We start from the raw sequence: 24,596 nt of genomic DNA on the forward strand, positions 1-24,596 counted from the left end.
GATGCATACATATATATATGCATATACACGTATGCTTTCAGTTCTCATATAACGAATCTTTTGATATAGTTTGTTAAAGCTCACTTAGAAATGAAATGATGCTTGATTCTGAACAACTATCATCTTCAGTGGGCTGTTTTCTATTAACGTAGATCTCCTCCTTCCCAATTGAATAGTAAGCAGCCCCTCCGTTATTGTCAAAGATATCTTCATTCTGTATGACTTTGTTGCTATTTTGACAATATTGAGTTTGATTGATCACCTGGGCATCATCAATATTGTCTGAAAGGTACTGAATCTTTTCTAGAATAGCTTGGTGATCTTTGGAAGCTTGAGTTAACACCTTCATAGTTTCTTTTACTAATTCTGAGTAATTTGGGGGAATATTTTCGGTTAATTCTTGGCAGGGGAAGTTTTCGTTGTTAATAAAATCGTTCTGTTGCGCCGTATTTGAGCCTTGAAGGGAATTTAAATCCACAGGTTTTGCATGTAATTGTGACAAAATGAAAGGGGAATTTGAATTGTTATTACTTACACATTGACTGTTACTAGCTGTAATCATCCCAGAAGATGCTGTTGTTGCTATTGTTATTGAATTGTTATTTATCAGAGAATCATCGTTTTCAAATAATCTCAAATTAGATAAGTGATTTTCTTGATTCCTTCTTCCTGGATTAATTTCTTCCATTTCAGAAGTATCCGTTTTTTGGCTATCGTCTATGATAACAGGGGCAAATGATTGAACACCCGTCGTTGTAATTCCCCTTGTATGAACAGAGGGGTTGCTTTGTCTCTTCATTGAATGATGATTCCTTTGCAACATTCTACTCTTCTCAAATTTATGTACCAAGTTTGTTAAAGCTGTTAACTGTATTCTCACTGAAGACTCAAAATCTGAAATCTTACTGGTAATAAAATCTTCCACTTTTTTACCTGCAATATAGTATTCATAATACTTTTTATTATTGGAATTCTGATCCTGCAATTCTTTAATGCTATTATTGTTACTCTTAATAATGCGATTTAATTCCCATATCTCATCATTTAATAAGATATTCTTCTTTTGAAGCTCATCAATTTCTGCATTGTATTTTTTACATAAACTATCAATTTCGTGAGATAACTTTTCTTCACGCATACTGAAACGTTTTCTCTCATTTTCTTCTTTTCTTTGTTTCTCCCTTAATTCACGTAATTCATACTCATTTGCCTTATTCTTGGCTTTCAAACCAGCAACTTCATTAGATAGCTCGTCTCTTTCCAAATTAACATTTTGATAATTCATTTCCAACTGTTCTATCCTTAATAATCGCTCATCCAACTGATTTTTTAAATTCATTATTGTACTTTCATAACTTTCTATGTATGTTCCATTATTGATAGAATCTTCACCTGAATCCATAATTGTCGACTCTAAGAACTTTCTCAAGGAAGCCTTTGATTCATTTGTTCGGCCTTTCCAAACCTCTACCTGCTTTTGTGAATGTTGTAATTCCATTTTAAGTGTTTCAATTTCATTACTCAACGTACTTGAAATTTTCTGACTCTCCATCACTAATTTTTTTTTCTCTTTTTTTAAAGTCCTATCACTCTCCTGTAAAAGCTCTATCTCATCTCTAGATGCACTTAATGCTACCTCCAAAGATTCAATCTCGCTTTTCTGGCTTGTGATGATCTGAGCAGCATTCTCTAACTCTGAAATAATCTCCTTAAAGTGACTTTCTGTCAAGTTTATGCACTTTTGACCTGTTTTAGTTACTTTACATGAATTTTTCATGGCTTCTCACTTTTTTCATATGATTCTTCAGTCTCAAATTAAGCATTAATCTGAACATTTCGTTTCTTTCCTAACTTAATCGTTCAATGATTTTAAATATCCATGCTACATATGTGTTTATACCTGATTGTTGCTTTTTTAATTCTTAATAATTATTTTCTTAATTATATTTTATTCAATTTATTTTCATGTGGTCAACAAAAACCTTCACGTATAATATACTTTACGTACTCGCTTACATGCAGCAGGCTTATGCAGAGGGGCAAAATTGAATTTTTTAATATTAAATAGTAAAATAATAAGAATTTGCCAATTATTTGAGACTTAATGCTTAATTATTGCACTTTTACGGCTTTTCCCAATTTTAGAGATTAGTATTGAACGAAGTAAGCTCGATAATATATCCAAAAATAGTCTTCTGTATTGTTATCTTTGCCCCTACATCCCATTAAAATCAATAAACAATTAACTCTAGAAAGCTCATATGAATAAATAGATTTTTCTTCTGAACTCAAATTAGTTATGAGAGCATTGATTATAACATATTTTGATTCTTTGGTTAAACAAAGTAATACTTAAATGGACTGATTAATCACTGGATAAACTGGCTCAACCAATATACCGCATGTTCCTTTCTTACCAGAATGAAGAGCTAGCTTAATGTATCCCTTCTCTCCCCATGTTTCGCCCCAACTGTTTCTTACGAGCCAATACTCTTTATTAGTGTCTTCATCCACATCGTACCCAACTAGAACTACGCCATGATTAACCCTAGTTCCACAAGGAGCATCGAACACTCCACTTTTGTAAAATTGGAAAGGGGTCTGATCAGCTTGAATTGCAACAGAAATTGGCCCATACCTAGCTAAAGCAGTCTTTAATGCATTAATATTTCTCGGGAATACATATCTATAAGTTTTTACAGGAACTTCCACGTAATTCTCGCAAAATGACTCCATGCATGTTTTTTCCTCAGCATAATAAGGGTAATCATCATTAGTACATAAGTACTTATTCTTAATTGCATACTGAAAAGCCAATCCCATTGTCCCTCCATTACATCCAAAGTTACCATTTTGTTTGCTGCAATCAACTAATTGTTGTTCACTCAAGCTTGGCAACCCTTGGTTTGTTTGAGCGCATATTGCTCCCTCCAAAGCTGCAACTGCAGAGAAAGCCCAACATGATCCACAGTTCTTTTGGTTTCTTATTGGGTTCACACAGCCAGCTTCCACCCAATTGACAGAATCTGGGAGAGTAAACTTCTGCTCTGAATCACTTGTTAGCAATCTACTTGACTTTAATACCCTCTCATCTTCGTTAAGGTCTTTTCTATATCCTGTGAACCTTTTCATAAACTCTTCCTTTGACAAATCACCGAATTCATTCATTTCCAATACATAACTAAATCCTTGGGTATTTGTCATCTTAATAAAGTTCATATTTTGCTTATAAATCTCAAATCTTTGATTTTCCTCCTCCATCGAAACATAAACCTTGTGGTATTTTTTCTTGAATTCTTCAAAACTCTTTCTGTAGTTTTTAGTTACTGGATCAACATAATCTCCAGGTGTGAAATCGTCAATTTTTTCACTGGTATTATTAGTAATATACAAAGATACGGTAACAACCAAAACTATAAATATTGCAATCAATGTTGCAATTATTATGTTTTTCAGCTTTTTATTTGGCTCTCTCTGTTGAGTCGTGCCATTAATTAATGCAATGTACGGCCCAGAAATATATTCTTGGTGCTCTTCCACGTTGTTTCCTATGTGCATTTTATTTAATTATTCCCTAATCAAATTAACTTCAACATATAACCATCAAATTTGTCTGAATGTTCTGCCATGCCATCTTTCTATTATTCTTGAAAAATTATGACATGCCCACACAATTGCATGCAGACAATTATTTACATTTTAATCATACAAAAATTGCATGAAAATACCGGTATATAAAAATTAATTCATTCGTCCACATGAAAATAAATAGAATTTTCTATGAATAAGAGGTTAGAAATTGGGTTGCAAAATTCATTTAAAAAAAAATAATTTTTGTAACATGAACTAAATTCTGAAAATAATTTAGTTATGAACTATGGAAATGAGATGAATCATATTCTATATTAAAGGAACAAGTAGTTGACGAAGTATTGCTTTTCATTTTATCTATCGCTTCTTTGGAATACGTCATTGAACTTAATTCGTAGTAATCTCTTTCTGGTTCCTCTTCTGCATGTCTTTCCTCTTCCTCTTGATTGATTTTCACTGACCCAAGTCTATAGAGAACTAATCCCAGAATTAATACAAGAATCCCAATTAAGTCTTCCACTTTCGGCTCAGTTGCCTCTTTCCCTACCAATATTGGGGAAAAAAATACCAAAGTAGTAACTGGCAATCTTAGAGTTGAAACAATAAATCCGGTTGAAGCGGTGCCATATTTCAATACTAATACACTGAAAACATTACAAACCACATTTGCAATAAAATACATTAAAACTGGAAATTGTACTGCACTGCAGTCGTCGCATGGTCTCTGTAATTCTTCTCCACAATCATCAGTGACCAAATTTTTCTTTAGAAACAGGCACTTTGCTCCATCAAACAATAAAGAAGAAATTTTATTCATTTCTATTTTCTGTGGACCAAGTATAGACAAACTGTTGATTGGTACCAAGAAAAATCCTATGATTACTTGAGTGGCTGCAACGCAAAATTGGAGATAATTCTCATTTAAAGAAGAGTATTCTCTAAAGGAGAGGTCTTTGTAAACTGAACTAGCCGAGGCTGGGATACACGCAATCACAAACAAAACGTTGAATATCAATCTATTTGACTTTTCTGCTCCACCGCCTTCCCTTAACCCTAATATTAATGTTGACTTTACTATAAATATACCCATTACCATAATTATTGCTCCAATATACTGTAACTTATGAAACCGATCCTTACATATCGACGAAAGCATTACCAGAGTTATTGGGGTACACATTTGCCCAAGAACTACCTGCATTACTCCTGATGTATGAGTGCTTGCAAGCAAAGTCAAAATACTGCTAGATGCATCAAAAAATCCCATCATCCAAAATTTTGACATTGGAAATTCCAAACACTCCCTTGAAAGTTCACCTCTAAAGTAAGAAATCAGTAATACCAAACCAAATAATGGAATATACAAGGTAGACGTTAATTGTGTTAAAAACCAAACATGGTTTGGCATTGCTGAAGTCATTTTCTTGAAGAGCACTGAGTTAAATACAGAAGAAATTAAAAGGCTTATCATACAAACTATTAAGAAAAAGTTTTCTCTGCATGGCTTAATAACTCCTTCCTTAAATGAATTCGCTCCACTCTTTATTAATGTTATTATTTGACTTTGCTCATTTTCACCATCTCCAAGCAGTAACTCTCTTCCTGAACTATTCATATTAGTATGAACTGATTAAACTTTCTATAGTAGTGCTCTCTTTAATTCTTTGTATATATCTCCACTACTTATAACTAGTAATCTATACATGAAAAAGAATGCATTCACAGTTATTTAAACTCTAATTTCTATTTATCTAAGCATCCCAACTACAAATTCTAATGCGATTTTCTGCATGCAACAAAAGTAGTGTTGCATGCATTTATTAATTATCTGTTTTACCTTTTTGAAAATAGATGTTAAAAAAAAATAAGCTTAATCTTGCTTCCTTGTCTAACACTAAATTCCATTATTTCCACTTTTCTTATTTTTCTCTCAACTCAGATGCTCATATAGAGATGTTTTTTATTGATTATCTGTATACCAAACCCAGTAAACATCCATTCCAATTTCCCCACCTTTAGTGGTTCCGCCATTCCTAGCAGAAAATACACCGCATGCAATTTATAGTTAGGCGGGAAATAAATGTACTATGCTTGTAAACAGACCAGTTGTAAATAATGAAATACTCAAATTTTATAAGCTATATAACCCCACAAAGGCCAGCACTTTAAAAACGAATAGTTAGCAAAATCAACTAAGCAAATTACTTGCTTAAGGCTTCTTTTCTTAGGGTCAAGTCGTCTAATTTGCAAAGGTAAATATCCTTATATAATATTTAACCTGACCCAATAAGACACAATCAGCGGTGACTCCATAAGTCTGATTTAAAGAATTAATGAGACTGCGTTTTCAGAACTTAAGTATCACGCCTCTATCCTAAATGAGTTAAATACGTGTTCTGTGACGGTCTGACGATTAGAGACCACACATTTCTCAATTGTGGAGCCGGGACTACCTTCCCTTTCCAAGAAATTAATCCTAAAAATAGGCATTAATTAAATCCCAGTATCTTTATAATTAAACATACATTTTGAGGATGGAATTTTCATCTCCCTCCAGCTCGCCAATAACCGTACCAGAAGAGGTATTTTTGCACCATCCAAAGACGTTAAGTTCATTCGCCTTAAGAAAAGTGTACCTCCTAAAGGAAACACCCTGGACTTTACCAAAGACCTCGAATTCACACTTCAGCATTCTTAAGATGCCTGAGCTGTGTAGAATTCAATGCAACCTATTTTTTATTATTTTTTACTATTCTAACTACATTTTTTTTAATACACTTTGAAATAAATGGTTTTGGCGCCAAAACTGAACAAGATAATTTCAAATAACTAAAGAGCGATATCCAGTAGAGAAAATAATTTATTTTCACACCGGAATAGGAAAATTCCCTCATTCGAACTTAACAAAACATACACAAACAGATACGTATTATTTAATATCCAACAATAGACAAGCGTTGATTTGTTCCTCATAATCACAATAAATAATACGTCACATAGGCTTGCCGCGTCTCTCCAATCTTGGATATGTATAATTAGACTATAATGGACGATACAGGATAACTATGGACCAGTATAACTGCCTAGGTCGCACTATACGTGTTATTATCTGACATTTTAATGAGACATAACATAAAATCGTCGGTCGAAAAATAATCCTGTAGGGTAACCACCAGGTTATAAAAAGGTCGATTTAGATTTTTCCGACAGTTTTGAGACGAGGAGTAAGAATTCACTACTTAACGCTTAAATATAACAGTTTCAAGTGTAATATTATGTTCCTTGACCGAAAACTTTTCTTGCAGAAACAAATTATATATATTTTAAACAATTGAGTTTCAGCAACTAAATATCCAAGTTTATTGTTATTATATATTAAATAACTACTGTTGACATTTATAGAGAAGGGTCTTGAAAATGCCTTTGAGCCAAAATATGAGTATGACTGAACTTTCACGTTTCAGGACAAGAATTTGTGAGAGAAAGGCTTTGCATGGAGTTTGCGAGCTTGATGAGAGATGTCCTTTCTCACACTGTCTTTCCTGGCATCGTAGAAACCCTTATGAATATGCGTACAGACCGAACTTATGTCCCAATGTGGTTTTCCAAAATGAGAATAAAAAGATGCGTGTAAAGAACTATTGCCAAAGAGGCAGAATGTGTATGTTTTCCCATACAAAAGAGGAGCAAATGTATCATGTTCTAGTATATAAGACTCAACTATGTCGCGAATATCCATTATGTACAAAGCATTACTGTCCATTTGCTCATGGATTGGACGAATTAAGAAATCCAGAAACTATAGAATTCGATCCAGTACAAGGACCAGAAGTAATTGAACGTCAAAGACTTGTTCACGATTGTAATAAATTTAGCGAAGTTGATTTATCCGAAGATTTGAATGAAGCAATGATTATTAAGAACAAGGAGGCTTTGAATAATAATAACGTTTCAATTTCTCCGGTTTCCCCATCCAATTCTCCTTTGCATTCAAATATAACCGTTTCAAACCTAGCTCCCGCAATAGAACAGACGAGGAATCAAAACAATAAATATTCCCTTAAGAATAAATCCCAAACATCTACATCAAGTACAAATAACTCACCTAAAAAGGGTGGCAGGGGAAATGGTTTTAATCACAACAAGACCAATTCTATTAGTCAAAATAGACAATTTACGAATAATGAGTTATTGAAGGGAGAGTTAACACCTGTGAATAACACGAATGAATCTCCTGTTACACCATCAACGGGGTGTGAAACTCCTCTACATTCTCAAAATCACATTGTTACAGCCGGATTTAAGAATGATGCTCGTAAAACTGTCAATAGAGATTTTCAAAGAAGAGAAGTTGATAGAGCTAGAGGTTCTTCTCCAAATCAAAGAAATGCGTTTCCTAAAGTGATAGATGGAGACGAAGTTGTACATGCTAGAGACAATGTGAACATTCCTCCGCCTCCTTATAACGCAATAGGCTTAAATTTTCCATGTAATGAAGGACTGAATGGAAATGCAGATCACTCGTCTCTATTACCGAACTATGATTTTGGAAGATTCGCATGGAATGGCTATTTTGATAGAAATAAGAGTTTAATAAATAGCAGATTAATTGACTATGATAAGAACAAAATGATTTATCAGGAACCAATATGTAGTATCGATGATTATGGAAATGGTACAAGTGTTGAACAAATGTCTTATCTAATGCACCTACAGTTACTTTCATTATCGGACTCCCCAGAAAAGTTTTCAGAAACTATGAATAATGATTCAGATTGGAGTTTATCAAATCCTGCTTTTGGAATTACAGGGATTTACAATACTCAGCAAAATAGAGATTCAAGTGCGTGTCCTAATCAACGCAACTTTTCTGCAGATTTAAATCCAAATTCTGTTCCTTTGACATCTCAACAAGATGCAATTAGATGTCAGAATGAAGTTAAAATTACTCCTAATTCTCAACTTTTTCTGTCAAACAACTACTTTGATGACTATAGATTTGATTTTATTAATGACAATGTTCCTAACCACGACAAGATGGGATTAAGGGATGCTAATAATCTATACAATAGATCAGATTTCAACAACTTAAAGATTGATTGCACGGATAATTCATGGAATTTGTTCCATCCAAGCTTACTTGGTTCGAGTACCAGGGATGGAGATTTTTGGACCGAAGGAAAATGAGAGGATATTACAGCTAATTATTGATTTATTAAAAATTTAAATTCATGCTTACAGCTTAATTCTTATTGGTTTTCTCCTTAGTACTTTCTCGATTAATTAATTACTTATGGTCGAGAGAATTCATGCTTAACGTTCTTTTGTTTGTGATTTTTAAATAAAAGAATCAGCTAAACAATTTTATTCTTTAATTTGTTCTAGATTACTTATTGTTTTATTACTTAACGATGATTGTTCTGTATTAATTAATTTTTTTTTTCTTTACCATTGCATGCATTTATTTTCTTTTCGTATTCATACATGCGCAATAATCACATGCACATTTAGTACCGGTGTTTTATTTACGTGTAGAAATCTCGTGTGGAAAAAATCTAATTGTTTGTGTTTGTGATTTTACGTACGTAATTGGATTGAAATCTATCGTAAAGACGCTTTCAAAAATATGGCAATTCAAAAGTTATTTGTGTGATTAGAATTGGAATTTAAGGAGAATTTTTTGCCAAAAGAAAATAATATTGCTTGTTTTATTTATTTATTAATTTAATTCCAAAGTATCAAGTCAAATAGAGATTACGAGTAGCAAAGTGGCGGGGACTGCAACTGAAGATTGCAAACTAGCAATGTTAGTTAATTTTTTTTTTTTTTAAGTTAAATAAAAAACAAGTTGGTAACTGATTCAATACAAACAGGTAAATTTCTAAAACACCCAAAATTGGTGTTTTGTTCAGTGTGCATAGGGTGACCGCAAAATGTCAAAAAATCAAAAATATTGCAATTAGAGGAAAAATCACAATACAAAATAAATGTCCGGATAATATGAAAAGTAATGAAATTTTTGAAAGAATCAAAAAGAACTTTAAGACAAGGGTGGAAGACTTTAGGCAGGGTAGACAGAGCTGGAGATTAAAGGAATGGCACCATTTTCAGTCTATGTTGTATATAATCTACGGAGCAGGAACACTCATTTTTGTGAGATTGGTAGCCAATTCAAATCCAGATAACAACAACTATGATCATTTTGTGAATGATCCGAGCGACCCGGGGAGTTCATTCACTCATTGTGGGATTACTCCGATGTTTAATATGATACCAATTCCGGGATCCTATATACTATTAATATACTCAATTTATTCTCTATCAATAATAAGTTTGACAATTTCGCTATTATCATTTATATTGGGGTTCAGCTTCAAGTTTTTTAGCAGGATTCCAAGAAGCTACTTTTTTTCTCCGTCAAAAAGAACAAGAGTGTTGGGTTTTTGTTGCAAGATATTGCCAATAATCATAAGAATTTTGAATTTGTTCTTTATTCTACTCTTAATTATCCCATTTGTATATCTTACAACAAGTGGAGCTTGTTATAGAAGATTAGTCAGATTTGAGAGAAATAAAGTACAGAATTGCAGGATATGGGTTAATAAATGTGCAAAAGACCATCGAATTTTTGGAAGACACTTAGAATGTAGTTTGAGAAAAAACTTTAAACACTTTCCAACGGAAATTGTTGAGGATCCTACTATTGGTGAAAATCTTGATATTATTATTGGAGGTCCAATGCCTTTGTTATGCCCTATGTGCAATGAAGTGAGAATGGATCCTAAATCACCTTTATATAAGGGAGAAGCTTACGTTGAACAACTCAAGTCATCTATTTCTAAAATGGAGGCAATTAATATTAAAGACAGGTCTTTATATCAGGTAGAGGCATTATCACTTATTCAGTTAAGTAATCATATATCTACAAGTTCCGGGAATATTCCAAATATATATACAATCCAAGAATACAAAGAGATGATAAAGCCTATAATGTTTACTAGTATTTCCCCCCTAATGCAAAAAATTGTTAATAATCGCCAAAGTTTATATAGTTATTTTAAACTTTTACCTTTTTCGCTCATTCAGCTGAAATCTAATGTGAAAAACAACACTAATAAAAAAGAAGAATACGGTGATGACTTAGTTTCCCTAGAGGAACCTATCAATATTGATTTGAATTCTGAATACATTAAAGATTATGATAATAATAGACCCTACATACAACTCCCTTCAAAAGTTAATATTCCATCCAAATTCAAGTCAATTGTTGAAAAATATGCAGCAGCTCTTTCATCCCAGGTAAATGGCGACACTTTATTTAGTGAAGAAGTTACTCAAAAGAAAGATTTTTTCCCAGATAAAAATTCCCAAAAGAATTATCACAAAGAGGTTGACAAAGCAACATTAAATAATTTATATAAAAGTACATTTCATTTTAGTGGCGATTCAAAACCCACCCCATTAACTATAGATCAAAGCATCGATTTAAACAGAGAGTTTGAAGCAGCAAGATACCAAATACAAGTTTCCATGCACGAAGGCAGTAACTTTTCAAGATCTATTTTCGTATTTATGCTCATTTCTTTAATCTTTTGGGCGCTAACACGCTTCTTTTCTTTTGTTGTCTTTGATACTACCAGGAATGAGGCGTGCTTTTATGTCCCTTATTCAAAAAGAACGCTTGTTTGGTCCAAGTTACGTACTTTATTGGATATACTAAGCTAACCTATTACGTTGTTATCTTCTTTATCCCGTCCCCTCGTGACGAGTCGATCTGCCCGAGTGGTTAAGGGGCTTGACTAGAAATCAAGTGCGGTCTCCGCGCACAGGTTCGAATCCTGTGGTCGACGCTTTTTTCTTGTTTTTCTAAAAAAATATTTAAGTCATCTTAAATTTAATCATATTTAGTAAATTCTTTAAAAAGGATGGAAAGAAGTAACTAATTAACTCTTCTTTTTAATTCTATTATTTATTTGTCATGTTTTCTTAAGTTATCTAAGTTTTACCTAAGAATAGCACTCTTTATCATTGTAATGTTTTTAGAATAACAAAACATTGGCGCCGACTTGTTTTTTACACACATTAGTAATCAATACCTATAGATACCTTGAGAGCCTCTGATAAAACTTCTAAATTTGTCAAAGCTATAATTCAAAGAATAGAAGGAAGATGGAAACCAATTTGAGTTTTAGATATTTTTTAAAAAGTAACATTTCTAGAGTTTACTACTTTTATGTTTTATTATCATTGATACCCCAAGTAATGACTCAGAGCAAAAAAAGAAAGTTAGCAGTAGATTCCGATATATATACAACAAAGACTGTATGGGAATATTTTATGTCAAATCCCGTCACGTTCTTCATAATGATTTGGATGATTGTTCACGTTCTTCTTGGGATTTTGTTCTTTTGTTTTCTAGCTAGTGAACGATCTTTGATGAAGCCGACCTCTGTAACCTTGTAGAAATTTACCACATAATATACTCTCACTATTATGTAAATTTGTAGAGTCTCGAAAATAGATAAAGCCTAACTTTATCTATTTTAAAGATTTTGCCCGTATAGTCAACTATATAAAAAGTCTAAACATTAATAATACACTACAAAAAGCATTTATGAAGGTTCACACTCGATAATTAAATCATGAAATTGAATACATACACAACTATAAGCCTTAAAATACAATATTTAGAATCTAATACAGTTTTATTCTAATTATTATTTCAAAGTGTCCATCGCCCCTCCCCTCCCCCCTGTATACCGGCACAGTACACGTAATTTATTTAATTAATATTTAAAATCCCAATACCGGTATCTTAAAGTGCCGGTATGTGAAAACACAAGCCCAAAAAAGAAATTTTGTGCAAATTTGTGGGAACTCAAAAAAGACCCAAATTATTCCACAACGAATAGATGCGAAAGAGAGTTGCTTCTATTAACTACGGAGATACAGCAGTTGCAGCTGAGGAAAATATTGAAAGCCAAAATGGGAATGAGTTATTTGTGGATCATAGAAGAGGAGAAGTTAACGATTTGTACGAGAAACTCCAAGATATTACACTGATTAAGGACAGAGAAAAGAGGATTGAGCTTTTCCAGAAAGCCATTGCACTTATGACCTTGGGAGTAGATGTCTCTTCTCTTTATAGTCTAATGATTCTTGCCAGTGCTACTCATGACCAGGTTGAAAAGAAAATCATATATCTATATCTGACTCATTATGCTGAGAGAAACTCAGAGCTTGCTCTTTTGATGGTAAATACTTTAAGAAAAGATAGTGAAGATGAGGATCCTGTTATTAGGAGTCTTGCATTAAGAAGCTTTTCATCTCTAAAGATTCCGATTTCAATTGAGTATATTGAGCCAATTCTCAAGAATGGTTTAAGTGATTCTGTTGGATATGTCAGAAAAACTGCTGTAATCGGATGTCTTAAGTTTTTTCAGTACTCTAAAGAAGATTTCTTTAATACCAATTTATTGGATATTCTAATTTACATGCTAGACACTGAGTTAGACCCTAATACAATAATCAACTTGGTCTATGTATTAAATGAAATGAATAAGGAGACAGGAGGAGCAACTTTTACGAGACAATTCATTCTAAAGATTCTTACCAACATTAAATCTTTCAATGAATGGAGTCAGTATCATATCTTACAGCTAGTTTTTCAAAATCTTTCAAATATTCTTCAACAAGACCAATCGTCTCCTTTAGAATCAACTTTCAAAGAGCAGGTACCCTCTTCAGATGTTTTTCAGATCTTAAATGCTTTGGAGGAAGTAATTAGACATTCAAGTGCTAATGTATTACTAATAAGTATTCAAATATTCATCTCTTTGACCAGATCTTATCCAAAGTTACTTTCTCAAGTAATACAGAGAATTAAAGGTCCACTATTTACTCATGCATCTACCTCTATTCCGGAGATCTCAGTGATAGTTTACTCCCACATGAGACTTTTGTTTTCATACTTTTCAAACTGTTCAAAAGACGGAGTATTTATTGAAGAGGAAAACAAATACTTTTACTCGTCATCTTCAATTTTGTCTTTTTATTATGATGAATATAAACTACTTATGTTGAGAAATGGAGATCCATTTTATATTCAAGATATTAAGCTGGATCTAATTCCCTTTTTAACTTCTGAAGACAACATAGATAATATCTTAGAAGAACTTTACCACTATTCCTACGAGCTTGGGGACTCTTGTCTAGTACATAAGTCAATCTATTTAATGTCAGTCTTAATTATCAAGTACATTCAGGTCAAGCTAGATAATGCTGAAAAAGACTTAAATCCCCGTGAGACACTTGAAAATGATCATGTAGTTAAGTCCTATATAAACTTTTCCAAGGATTTGATGGAGTCAGAAAAGGAGCAGATGCTTAGTCCTACTTTGATGGGACTGGAGTTAGTTTCAGAATCTTTTCCTTGGGTAATAGAAGAATTAGTTGGGAGATATTTCTATATGAATCTTGTAGAGAAGCTTAGCTTTAATACGAGAGGAATTTGCTCACTTTTGTGGATTATGGCCAGATTCCCAGATTATGTATACTGTGATAAGGCAGAGATTTTGGATTATATTGTAACAAATCTAGTTGATCTTTTTGAAAAGAATTCAAGTAACATAGAAAGCTTGGTAAATAGGCCATCTAACTTATTTAGTATTCTTATTACGAGTTGCTGTAGACTTTTGTTCGACTCTCCTGAGGATGTGAGACCAGTACTAGGAAGACTTTTGGCATTCTCAATAGAAAGAATGAATTATCCAGATGTAAAAGACTTGGCTTTGTTTTACTATAGGTTACTCCAATTTGACTACAAGATTGCAAAATCTGTAATACTAAATGACTCTATAGAAAATACATTTAATGAAAGCTCCCCACCTTCAATTTCTATTCTCAAGGATTACTTTTATAGATGGAGAAATGAGAATTTGTTTCAAGACTTTAACACGTGTTCCATAATATTTGAAGATTACAAAAAAATTGGAATAAAGTTTGATTTTTTTGGGTATTGCCAGAATGATGAGACAAAGGCCAAATTGGAGGATTCTAATGGTATCGAAAATAAAAAAGCAGTAATAGGGAGGAATTCTTTGACAAAATCACCAAAGTCAACAAATTTGAGCCTAAAGGAGTCAGCTTTCGTGGATCCTGACGAGTTCGAGAGACTTTGGAACAAAATTAATGAGAGTCTAGAGGTTCAGGAGGAAATAAAGCACTCTAGTTTTGAAGGCTTTGAATTTATGACTCCCTTTGAGGATAATCTAGCTAAAGAGGGGATAATTTGTATTGCTTCTGGCGAAATAGACGAGGGATCCTTCAAACTATTCACATTTTGTGTTGTTGAGGATTCTCATAATTCCCTAGATTTTCCTTGTTTGTGTGAAATTGCCCTAGATTACTCAAGTTCAAAAAAAGTATACCATGTGTCGGCTCAAATTAAGGTTGATACTCAAGGTTTAGAAGACTTAAATATCTCACTTTACTGCAACTACACTTGGTCCTGTATTAGGAGCATTTTTGAGTCAAATCTAATACAACTATAAGGTCTTAATTACTAATATAATTCTTTTTTTTTTTAGATACTTTTTTTCTTTCCAACAATGATTTTAAACGTAATTCATGCATGCATGGATTACGCAATATATTACGTGTTTGAATGTGGACTACGATTTTGCGAGAATAAAAAATTTTCATAGCGCTGCCTGGCAGTTATAGTACGTGTACTTTAGAGGAAAGGAGCTAAATGAAGAATCAGGGGAGTTGACTCACTAAAATTTGTGGGGTTTTATGCAGAATATAAGGGGCAATTCTACGTAGTTTAGCTCTGATTTTTAGACTTGGATGGCCAGAATTAGTTGATCCAAGCAAAAGTTAAGATAGGAAAGATTTGCTATTGTAATTGGAGTTGCGCTTGAAAATAATACTAGCAATTTTGGGGGTTCCCGCCAAAACATATAAATAGATAATACTTGGAAAAAGGGAGTAATAGCGAAAATTGATGGGAAAATATTGAAAAATGGAAGTTCCAATATTTTCAGAGACTCCTCTCTCAATGCAGAGGAATAGAGAAGCCTTTGTTCAACAGATCAAGAGGTAAGTGTGTGGGTAAACTCAAAGAGGCTAAAAAAAGTCTCTGGATAAGGTTTTAACTAAATTAATAATACATGAATAGGGATTTGGGAGAGTACTTTGCTATAATGGGTATAAAGGATTGTGAGTATTATGGTTTAGAGGAGGTTTTGGAAAGAGTAAAGAGCTCAAACATAAGGTTTAATAGAGATGTGATGAAGAACGTGTTTTTATCTATAAAGCCAACACACATGGATAAATGCAGTGGAAAACAGCTTAAGGATAGCTATTTGAAAAGAAGATGGGAGCTTCAGACAATGTTGGACACTTGTTTTAGGGAGTTTGAAGCTTTGGAGCAACTTAGACAACAAGCTGAGAATAATTTGAGGAGGTATGAGAATGTTGCAAGTAAATATGACCAAGAAGAAAGCAAATTAATGATTCAGGTAGTCAGTCTGGATTTACAAAAAGAAATGAATTTGGATGTAGGATATAAGGTTCACTTGGAATGTCAGGATCAGGTAATTGAGACTCAATGCAAGAAGTTTCAACATGATAAGAAGTGTGTATTTTGGAATGAGTTATTCAGTTTTGAGATTGAGAGAAAGTTTGCTAGCGAGGCGAACCTTTTAGATATAATATTATTGGATAGTAGGAGTAATCTGCAGCTAGGGGGATGCAATGTAATCTTGGATGAGCTTGCAGACCAAAGAAAACACGAATTAAGAAAGGAAATTTACAGTAATACTGACGAGACAGCAATAGGATCTCTATTGATTTCTTGTCAATGGCTATATTCAAGACACGTTTTATATAAAAGTTATGTAAGGGAATTTAAGCAAAAGAGAGATCAGAAAATGGAAGATTTGAATACTTATCAAAATGAACTAGCTTGTTTAGACGAACCTTTCTTACCAAAACCAAACAATCTCTCTTTATATTCTTATCTATCTTCAGTTCCAGACTATTTAGCTAATAGACTGGATAGCTCCCTGACTCAATTTAAGATGAATGGCCCAGAAGTACTTTACAAATATGTAATCTTCATATCATTTCTTCTCCAATGGATTGCCAGTGCTACCAGATCATGTTACTTGGATTCCTTGACAACATGTTATATATTTTGGTGTAATCTCGGAAATGAAGGATTTGCTTCTTCTAGGTGGACTAACAATGGATTTAAATTCATCCTTTATTCCATTTTTATCTCACTCATCATTGATATTTTCTGGATGAACATATTCTTCCCGGCATGGAGTGTCAGTTCCGAAGAGGGCGATCTTCGCAACTTCTCTAAAGTCTTTACTTTCTTCAACTTTGTCTGGAAGATCATTCTTTTCTTTATTATTTGGAAATCCAGAAACGACTTCATCAGATTCCAACAATACGATGAAGCCTTACTGAGAAAAAACAGACATGGAAATCTAAACCTTCAAAATCATCTTAGTTATTAAAGTTCAGCCCCTGACGTTCATTTTTCTTAGTCTGAAAACAAGTTTAAAATTTAGAAATTAATCAATTAATTACCCTGTTTAATCGTCTAATTAATTTGCAGCTAATAACTATTCTATTCTATTTCTTTTATAAATATATCGGTACCGGTACCTATAGTGAATTTTTAGATCTACATGCATGCAGATACTGAAATCAAGAAATTAATAGATATTTGAATAGAAATAAAAAGGAAAGGAAATGAAAGAGCTTTGTTTATAAATGCAATAATTTCTCTTTTGATTTCCATTTTTCTTTAATTAGCTTGAAATATACAGGTTTGTTATAGCAGTAAAATGTACAAATAAAGGTGATAAGGACTAGAATATACTTCTCTTTCCTTCTCTCCTTCTTTCTTTCTGTAATGAACAAGAACGAGTTCCCCCAAGCTCTTCTTGTTCATCAACAGAGAGAAATGCTCATAAGTTATGCTAATTTGAGAAATCGATTGAACTAAGTAAAGCTGGACTTTTAAATTTTGTCCTTTCCTTATTCACTTCTTCTCATTCTATTTCTCTCATTCTCTTTCCCTATCATTCTTTTTCTGTCTTGATTTTTTACCAAAGTTCTTCTAAAGCAATGCAATTCCCCCAAATCATTTCTTCCAAGACCATCCAATGTTCTTTATAGAACTTCCCAAGGCTGCAATCTTTGACTTATGAACTTCAGGATGTCTGTAGTGGTAGATTCTCTCATAAATGCTGTGGAAGAATCCATAAATGAAATAGTAAGCTCTCTTTGGGTACTCCAAAGGATTATTTTTGATATTCAGTATCATCTTATTTGCATTTTTGTATAAGATTCCCCAGTTCTTCTTGAAAAAGAAAATAATCTGATCACAACATTTTATTGAATTCTTCATTAAGCTCAATGTCTTACATATTAATTCTTTAATACTATAGAAAACTTTTGTTGATCCTGATCTAAGAATTTGGTATATATTACATCCACAGGATCCAATCTTTGAAAATATCTCACAATTCTGAATCCTTTTTTTTGAATTTGAAAAAGCTTGAGATAATGATTCCAAACGTGGAGATGGATAAGAAAATACTTGACTCTTACTCTTAATCTTCTCCTCATATTTGCTCTTAAAGTCCTCTGGCTCAGAACTCTCCACTTCTCTTGCCGTTGTCGAAGCTAAATCTATTGCTTCCTCTGTTGATATATAACCTCTATGGTAATCTTTCCATACAAATGAATCTGAAAGAGAATTCTTACCAGATTCAACAAATCCTGAAACTTGCCCAATTATTGGCTTTGCAAATGATGCTGATGCTCTTGCTACATTTCTCAGGTTGTACTCTTTCTCATCTGATCCCATTATAAAGTTACCAATTCCACTTGCTATGTTTCCTAAAAATGATTTTCTTGTTTCTGGCATTTTGTAAATGTTAAACAGTTAACTTCTATTAATTTCTTTCGAATTATATTCAATAATAGTATTTCTACAATCTGTAAAAAATGAATGCGTCATTCTATTATCTTGGTACCTTATTGGTACCTAAATAATCTAGACATCACGTATTCTTATGATCCTTATTTCATATCTACATGTAATACTTTGGATTCATTGTCTTTGCATTTTCATTATACTTTCTTTTGACAGAGACCGGACATTCCGTATTTTGTTATTACTTTAGTTTACTTTTTCTGTCATTTTCCTCTGTTAGTTTTAATAATTATTTGTGCACCCTTTAAGCGGGAAAACATGCACAGTTCTGCATGCACAATTTTCGGATAGCTAATAATTATTAAAATAAAATATAATGGAGACTGAGAGAAGGATTATACAGGGAAAAAATTAAATAGAAAGTGAGAGAGAAAAGAGTGAGTGAAATATGATTCTCAATGGTAAGAATTTATTGAACTTAGATAAACATGGCTTTCTTTGGTTATTAGTTGAGAGAAATATAGAAAATCATAATTTGAATGTTTGCTACTGCTTAAATAATTATGCCTACGATTCATCAAGGGAAGGATTTTTAGGTGAAGGTAGTTACTTTAGGGCATATAGGGGTAGGAAACTTTTTTCTTTTAATAAAGATAGTGTTGAAAATATCTTTAAAACACTTAAAATAGGGTTATTATCATGTCTTAAATCTCATAAAGTTGTTTTGGCTAGGGGAAATAGCCAAAAAGCAATTTTATCCGTGTACGAGAGGGTGATTTTGGAATATTTGATATTGAGAAAATTGAATCATTATAGTGTACCAAGAGCCTTTGACTTGATTGAGATACCAGAATCGAATCAAATAGTGTTAATTCACGAGTATTTGCCTTTCCAGCTAATGCATTGGAATAGGTATACTCAATTTTATAGTATAGCAAGGAATTCCAGGAAGATTATGGCCTATAAGGAGAGGATTTCAATCTTAATATTGTACCAATTACTTGTTTGTGTTGATTATTTACATGAGAATAAAATTGTCCATAGAGACATTAAACCAGAAAACATTTTTTTAACGCGAAGAGTTGACAACTCAGATTTGGTTTATGTTGTCGGAGACCCGAATGGTCTGGATGTAGAGGAGGAGGAGGAGGAGGAGGAGGAGGAGGAGGAGGAGTTATTTGAGGAAAAGTGTCTTTGGGTGGACACTCCCATATTTGAGTCGACATTTGAGGCAAAAGCCGAACAGTTAAGACTCTCAAGAGAAAGAGGCATGGGGAAAAAAGAAGAGCTTTGCTTGGGGAACTCTTTAGTGCAGCTACTGGAACTCAAGGAATATAGGGAATACTTCAAAAAAGACTTTCTTTGGACAAGTAAAGAGTCAGATACCAATCTTGAGTTCAGTTCCAGGTTTCTGGTAAAACTTTCCGATTTTAACTCTTGTATTATAGTGGATGGCTCTGGCTTAATCTATGATTCTGGTAAGTTTAACTTTTATGTTTGGAGGGGGAAGAGGAGGAAAACTGCTGAGAATATACATCATCATCAATTAACTCTTGCTTACCACTTACAATAGAAGGATCTATGCTGTTTACTCCTCCAGAGTGTTTTAAGTTAGAATGCACCAAAGATGGAGTAGATGGATTTAAAAGGGATATGTGGTCAATAGGATGTGTTTTGTATTGTATCTTGAATGGAAGGCCTCCATTTTTTGGACAAGATACAAGGGAGCTTTTAAAATCCATAAAGGAAAACTCTGATAACTTAGCCTTTTACCAAGAAGGTATCTCGATGGAAACAAGAATGCTGATTAAGGATATGTTGTGTTTGGACCCAATTAATAGAATTTCTGTCAAGAATGCGATAGAGAGAGTAAGGAAAATGTTGAACTGAATATTAATTTAAGAATAATTATATTTTCTTGGTCGGTTTAACTTGATTTATTTGAAATGAGTGAAAGTAAATTATGATTTCTGCTTCTTTCAGTATTTTTTAATTTGTGTAATAGTATAAAACTTAGTAAAAATCTCCAGGAAGTGAGCCAAATGAAGAAGAGGAGGGTGCGGAGGAAGTTGATCGAGAAGAGTCCATCTTCTGTGACTGATTACTTGGTTCAAATACCGATACCTGTGTTGTAGCCATCAAAGATGCAATACTTGCAGCATCTCTCAGCCCGGATTTAACAACTTTTGTAGGGTCAAGAATACCACTTTTAATCATATCGACAAACTGACCAGTCTGAGCATTAAAACCAAAATGTTTACTTCCTTGGGAAAAGACTTTGACTAGTTCTCCAACAATTACTGAGCCGTCAAAGCCTGCATTAGAAGAAATTAAATGACACGGTACCTTGCATGCATCTTGTACAATTTTAACACCCATTGCCATGTCATAGTTTCTAATAGGATTAGGTTCACTTGATGATGATTGGGGAAGTGGTAAAGTCTTTCCAGGAGGAGGACTTTGAGAATATAGTTTACCAAGATTTCTAGATGCCCATAAGAGAGCAGAACCACCTCCAGGAACAATTCCTTGTTCTATTGCGCACTTTGTGGCATTCAAAGCATCGATAAACCTGTCTTTAAGCTCAGAAATCTCGGTGTCAGAATATCCACCAATTTTAATCAAAGCAACCCCACCAGTTAATCTTGCAAGTCTTTCACGTATCTTTTCTTTATCATAGTCAGAAAGCTTTTGATTTTCTTCAATTTGTGATTTAAGCAAAGAAATTGTATCTTTTACAGTCTCAGGAGATCCTTGTCCTTGAGTAATTATTGTTTCATCTTTGGAAATTGAGATACTCTTGCACTTTCCAAGGAATTCTTGTATTTGATTAGGAGCCAACTGATCAAGCTTAGCATTTGAGAACTCTTCTTGAATAATCTGAGCTCCAACAGAAACCGAGATATCTTCGAGTATTTGCTTTCTATGATCTCCAAATCCTGGAGCCTTAACCGCACAAACTTTTAAATTAAGTTGAAGTTTATTCAAAATCAAAGCCGTCAAAGCTTCTCCTTCAATTTCTTGAGCAATAATCAATAAAGGAGATCTGGACGAGACACAGAACTCTAGGATCGGAAGAATAGACTTCAAAGACGATATCTTCCCTTCTGAAATCAATATATAGGGATTTTCCAATTCGACTTTTTGATGCTTTTGATTAGTAATAAAGTACGGAGATATATAACCCTTATCAAGCTTCAATCCCTCAACAACTTCCAGTTCACACTGAGTAGTCTTACCCTCTTCAATATTAATTGTGCCATGCCTCCCAACTCTACTATAAGCCTGAGCAATCAAAGAGCCAACAATAGAATCTCCATTCGCACTAATTGTCGCAACATTTAAAATATCGTCGTGAGATTTGACTGGCTGACTTAGTAAATCCAGCTCATTAACCACATGTTCAACTCCAAGCTTGATTCCTCTAAGTAAGTCCATTGGATTCAATCCTGCATCCACCTTCTCACAACCTGATTTGAAAATTGCCCTTGCAAGCACTGTAGCTGTGGTAGTACCATCTCCAGCCTCCTCGTTGGTAGAGATTGCGACGTTTTTTAACAACTGAGCACCCAAGTTCATTGGGCCACTGCCAAATTGAATTGCTTTTGCAACTGTGACCCCATCCTTGGTAATCTTTGGAGCTTCCCCAAACCCTTGTTCTATCACAACGTTTCGACCTCTGGGCCCCAAAGTCACTCCCACAGCATCTGCAAGATCATTTGCTCCCTTCAGCATTTCTCTCCTAGCTTTGCCTCCAAAACTCAGCTCCTTTCCGGAGCTCATAAAACACATTCCCAACCTAGCAGCTGCCCTACTCAACCCTGCTGGGCCTCCAACCGACTTGTAAAGACTTATACCGGAACGAAATGACATCTACTCAGAAAAACCCTATATGATACTTCAATTCTTGCAAAGTACCAGAAAAACAGCAAAGTTCCTACTTTTTTTCTTTTTTCCAGCTCCCTGATGAAAAAAATGTTCTGACCGGAGGCTTCCCCGCCAAAACGGCTGTCATTTTACCAAAATTCGAGCACCATGCAAAAACTTGTGTTGCTGATAGCAAATATGCCGGTATGTAGAAAATATGCTTCTGCATGCAGACACGTCTAAACAATATACAATTTCTGTTGCAATGTCAATCATTGTGAGAATATTTAAAGAAGTTGCGAGAAAGTGAATGGTACGGACCGTTTGAAGAATGAATATAAGAACATCTTCTAAAGCGCACACACAAAGATAAATAGAAAAACAAAGCCATTCACATTTCAGCCATTAACTGTACATAGAAGAATGGAGATACAAAAATACTAAAAAAAAAAGCAACCAAATTATTTGTTGAATAAATAGAATTAAGCAATTAATTAATATAAAATTTGCCAGAAGGTCAAACAAATAGTAAAAGCTTAGCTTTAAAGATTAAATTACAGAGTTAATAAAAGCCCCAATCTTTAGATAATACTCCTTCTTGGGGTTTGGTCCTGGAAGATTATGGTTGGCTCCCTCAATCCACCAAGTAGTTACTGGAGGATGGAATTTATTTTCTTTTGCATTCTCAAACAGTTTCTTAGAGTTTGAAATGTGAATAACTTGATCACTAGTTCCGTGTAAAATAAGAATTGGAAATGGTACCTTTCGAATATTCCTATAGTTTGGAAAAACATCACATGGAATATCTTTCTTATAATCTGGAGCTAACAGAGCATTCAAACCTGAAGCTATACCGGATTGAACAATAATTCCTCCCAAAGGAAAGCCGGATTTATTACAATCACTACTGGACTTATCTGAAACTTTCCCTGCTCCTGGACTCTTTTTCAACTTTTTTCCAAGTTTTCTAGCAAGGTATATTGTTGGAGCTGAGCCGATACTTTGTCCCAGTAAAAAAATCTGGTCAGTTGGGAATTTTAACACGTCTCTTGCATATTCATAAACTGCCTTGATATCCGCATAAATCCCTCTTTCTGTTGGTTTTCCTTTGGAAAGTCCATATGATCTATAATCATAAGCTAAAACATGTGCATTTAATTTCAAACTCAAATTTACAAACCAAGGTAACATACTTCCAATGTCCGTTGCATTTCCATGACTAAATATGAATGTTGGGATCTTATCCTTAGCTTCATCTCCCTTATGAATTGGAGATATACTAATACAAGAAATTGGAATCTTTGATTTACCACTCTCCAACCATGTACAAAAAATATCGGCCTTTCTCTCTCCAACCAACAAATCTTCCAACCTCTTTTCTATCTTAGTCACAGATCTTAAGGTAATCTTTTCTAGCCCAAATCTCTTGTGCAGATACTCTTTCTTGAACTCTATTTCACTCCCATCCTGATCTCTCAATACTAAACCACTCAATTTTGGAGGAAAGAATGAAAATGAAGATACCACCTTTTCTCTCAGACCAAGAGCTGACAAACAACATAAAGTTGCTATTATAGGACCACTTGGAATCTTATTTTCATTCGGTGTATGTCCCTGCCCCTGTCCTTGCCCCTGCTGGCCTGAATTGTCCAACCTATACTCCAAATTCTTCTCACTAAAGTCCGTCATTTTCTTCCCTTATTTTCTCCAAGAGAAAAGCTCCAAAACAACCCAATGTTGTTATATATCCTCCAATTCCTATATACAGACACCCACACACAAACCAACAAACCAAAGTCTTTTTTTTTCCTTCTCCACTCTCTTGAATGAAAATTCTATCGGCTAAAGTGACTCCCTTTCTATTCCTGCCTTTCCCTCTCAATCTCTCCTTTTTTCCTTCTATACCTCTCTTTCACTTCCGTTCCTTGTACCTTTGATCAATCCAAATTTACCAATCTTTCTCTCCTTCTTTGTTAATATTGCTACCCAGTTGTACAATCTTCCTTATAGACATCGGCCCGCCAAATGACGCGCTCTGCATGTGTTGGCGGGCTCATTGGCTTTATTCATTTAATAACGTATAAAAATAATTGAAACTATGGATTATTGTAATAAAGAGGAATATCTCGTTGTGGGCTCAGAACTTGATGAGTTTCTTAAGGAGCTGGACTTTGCT

At 33.9% G+C, this 24,596-nt stretch overlaps 12 protein-coding genes across 12 annotated transcripts; 6 read left to right on the forward strand and 6 right to left on the reverse strand.

Annotated features, from left to right (window-relative positions):
- Window positions 1–73: 73 nt before the first annotated feature.
- Window positions 74–1,777, reverse strand: ELE39_003628 (uncharacterized protein; the record flags this gene model as incomplete). The annotated part of the gene is made up of 1 exon (XM_067346732.1): window positions 74–1,777. One exon carries the CDS (start codon window positions 1,775–1,777, stop codon window positions 74–76), a length of 1,704 nt encoding a protein of 567 aa, XP_067200045.1.
- Window positions 1,778–2,352: 575 nt separating this feature from the next.
- Window positions 2,353–3,558, reverse strand: ELE39_003629 (cysteine secreted; the record flags this gene model as incomplete). The annotated part of the gene is made up of 1 exon (XM_067346733.1): window positions 2,353–3,558. One exon carries the CDS (start codon window positions 3,556–3,558, stop codon window positions 2,353–2,355), a length of 1,206 nt encoding a protein of 401 aa, XP_067200046.1.
- A 310-nt stretch (window positions 3,559–3,868) lies between these two features.
- Window positions 3,869–5,206, reverse strand: ELE39_003630 (transporter with conserved Zn ribbon C11C7; the record flags this gene model as incomplete). The annotated part of the gene is made up of 1 exon (XM_067346734.1): window positions 3,869–5,206. One exon carries the CDS (start codon window positions 5,204–5,206, stop codon window positions 3,869–3,871), a length of 1,338 nt encoding a protein of 445 aa, XP_067200047.1.
- Window positions 5,207–7,008: 1,802 nt separating this feature from the next.
- On the forward strand, window positions 7,009–8,778 carry ELE39_003632 (3 CCCH RNA binding domains; the record flags this gene model as incomplete). Its single annotated transcript, XM_067346736.1, has 1 exon — window positions 7,009–8,778. The coding sequence occupies one exon, from the start codon at window positions 7,009–7,011 to the stop codon at window positions 8,776–8,778; it is 1,770 nt and encodes a 589-aa protein (XP_067200049.1).
- An 813-nt stretch (window positions 8,779–9,591) lies between these two features.
- ELE39_003633 (multi-pass transmembrane) lies at window positions 9,592–11,316 on the forward strand (the record flags this gene model as incomplete). Its single annotated transcript, XM_067346737.1, has 1 exon — window positions 9,592–11,316. The coding sequence occupies one exon, from the start codon at window positions 9,592–9,594 to the stop codon at window positions 11,314–11,316; it is 1,725 nt and encodes a 574-aa protein (XP_067200050.1).
- Window positions 11,317–11,760: 444 nt separating this feature from the next.
- On the forward strand, window positions 11,761–11,913 carry ELE39_003634 (putative transmembrane protein; the record flags this gene model as incomplete). Its single annotated transcript, XM_067346738.1, has 1 exon — window positions 11,761–11,913. A coding segment is annotated over one exon (153 nt), but the record flags the coding sequence as incomplete, so codon positions are not given.
- Window positions 11,914–12,503: 590 nt separating this feature from the next.
- On the forward strand, window positions 12,504–15,143 carry ELE39_003635 (beta-adaptin AP complex subunit-related ARM HEAT repeat; the record flags this gene model as incomplete). The annotated part of the gene is made up of 1 exon (XM_067346739.1): window positions 12,504–15,143. One exon carries the CDS (start codon window positions 12,504–12,506, stop codon window positions 15,141–15,143), a length of 2,640 nt encoding a protein of 879 aa, XP_067200052.1.
- A 621-nt stretch (window positions 15,144–15,764) lies between these two features.
- Window positions 15,765–17,123, forward strand: ELE39_003636 (multi-pass transmembrane; the record flags this gene model as incomplete). Its single annotated transcript, XM_067346740.1, has 1 exon — window positions 15,765–17,123. The coding sequence occupies one exon, from the start codon at window positions 15,765–15,767 to the stop codon at window positions 17,121–17,123; it is 1,359 nt and encodes a 452-aa protein (XP_067200053.1).
- A 632-nt stretch (window positions 17,124–17,755) lies between these two features.
- On the reverse strand, window positions 17,756–18,544 carry ELE39_003637 (uncharacterized protein; the record flags this gene model as incomplete). The annotated part of the gene is made up of 1 exon (XM_067346741.1): window positions 17,756–18,544. The coding sequence occupies one exon, from the start codon at window positions 18,542–18,544 to the stop codon at window positions 17,756–17,758; it is 789 nt and encodes a 262-aa protein (XP_067200054.1).
- A 457-nt stretch (window positions 18,545–19,001) lies between these two features.
- ELE39_003638 (serine threonine- kinase) lies at window positions 19,002–20,443 on the forward strand (the record flags this gene model as incomplete). The annotated part of the gene is made up of 2 exons (XM_067346742.1): window positions 19,002–20,031; window positions 20,082–20,443. 2 exons carry the CDS (start codon window positions 19,002–19,004, stop codon window positions 20,441–20,443), a joined length of 1,392 nt encoding a protein of 463 aa, XP_067200055.1.
- A 123-nt stretch (window positions 20,444–20,566) lies between these two features.
- ELE39_003639 (Hsp60-like chaperone) lies at window positions 20,567–22,426 on the reverse strand (the record flags this gene model as incomplete). Its single annotated transcript, XM_067346743.1, has 1 exon — window positions 20,567–22,426. The coding sequence occupies one exon, from the start codon at window positions 22,424–22,426 to the stop codon at window positions 20,567–20,569; it is 1,860 nt and encodes a 619-aa protein (XP_067200056.1).
- A 543-nt stretch (window positions 22,427–22,969) lies between these two features.
- ELE39_003640 (peptidase of the alpha beta-hydrolase fold) lies at window positions 22,970–24,109 on the reverse strand (the record flags this gene model as incomplete). The annotated part of the gene is made up of 1 exon (XM_067346744.1): window positions 22,970–24,109. One exon carries the CDS (start codon window positions 24,107–24,109, stop codon window positions 22,970–22,972), a length of 1,140 nt encoding a protein of 379 aa, XP_067200057.1.
- Between the last annotated feature and the right edge of the window lie 487 nt (window positions 24,110–24,596).

The sequence above is a fragment of the Cryptosporidium sp. chipmunk genotype I genome, assembly GCF_004936735.1.
Source record: "Cryptosporidium sp. chipmunk genotype I strain 37763 chromosome Unknown contig_7, whole genome shotgun sequence".
In the NCBI taxonomy this organism is placed as follows: Eukaryota; Apicomplexa; class Conoidasida; order Eucoccidiorida; family Cryptosporidiidae; genus Cryptosporidium; species Cryptosporidium sp. chipmunk genotype I.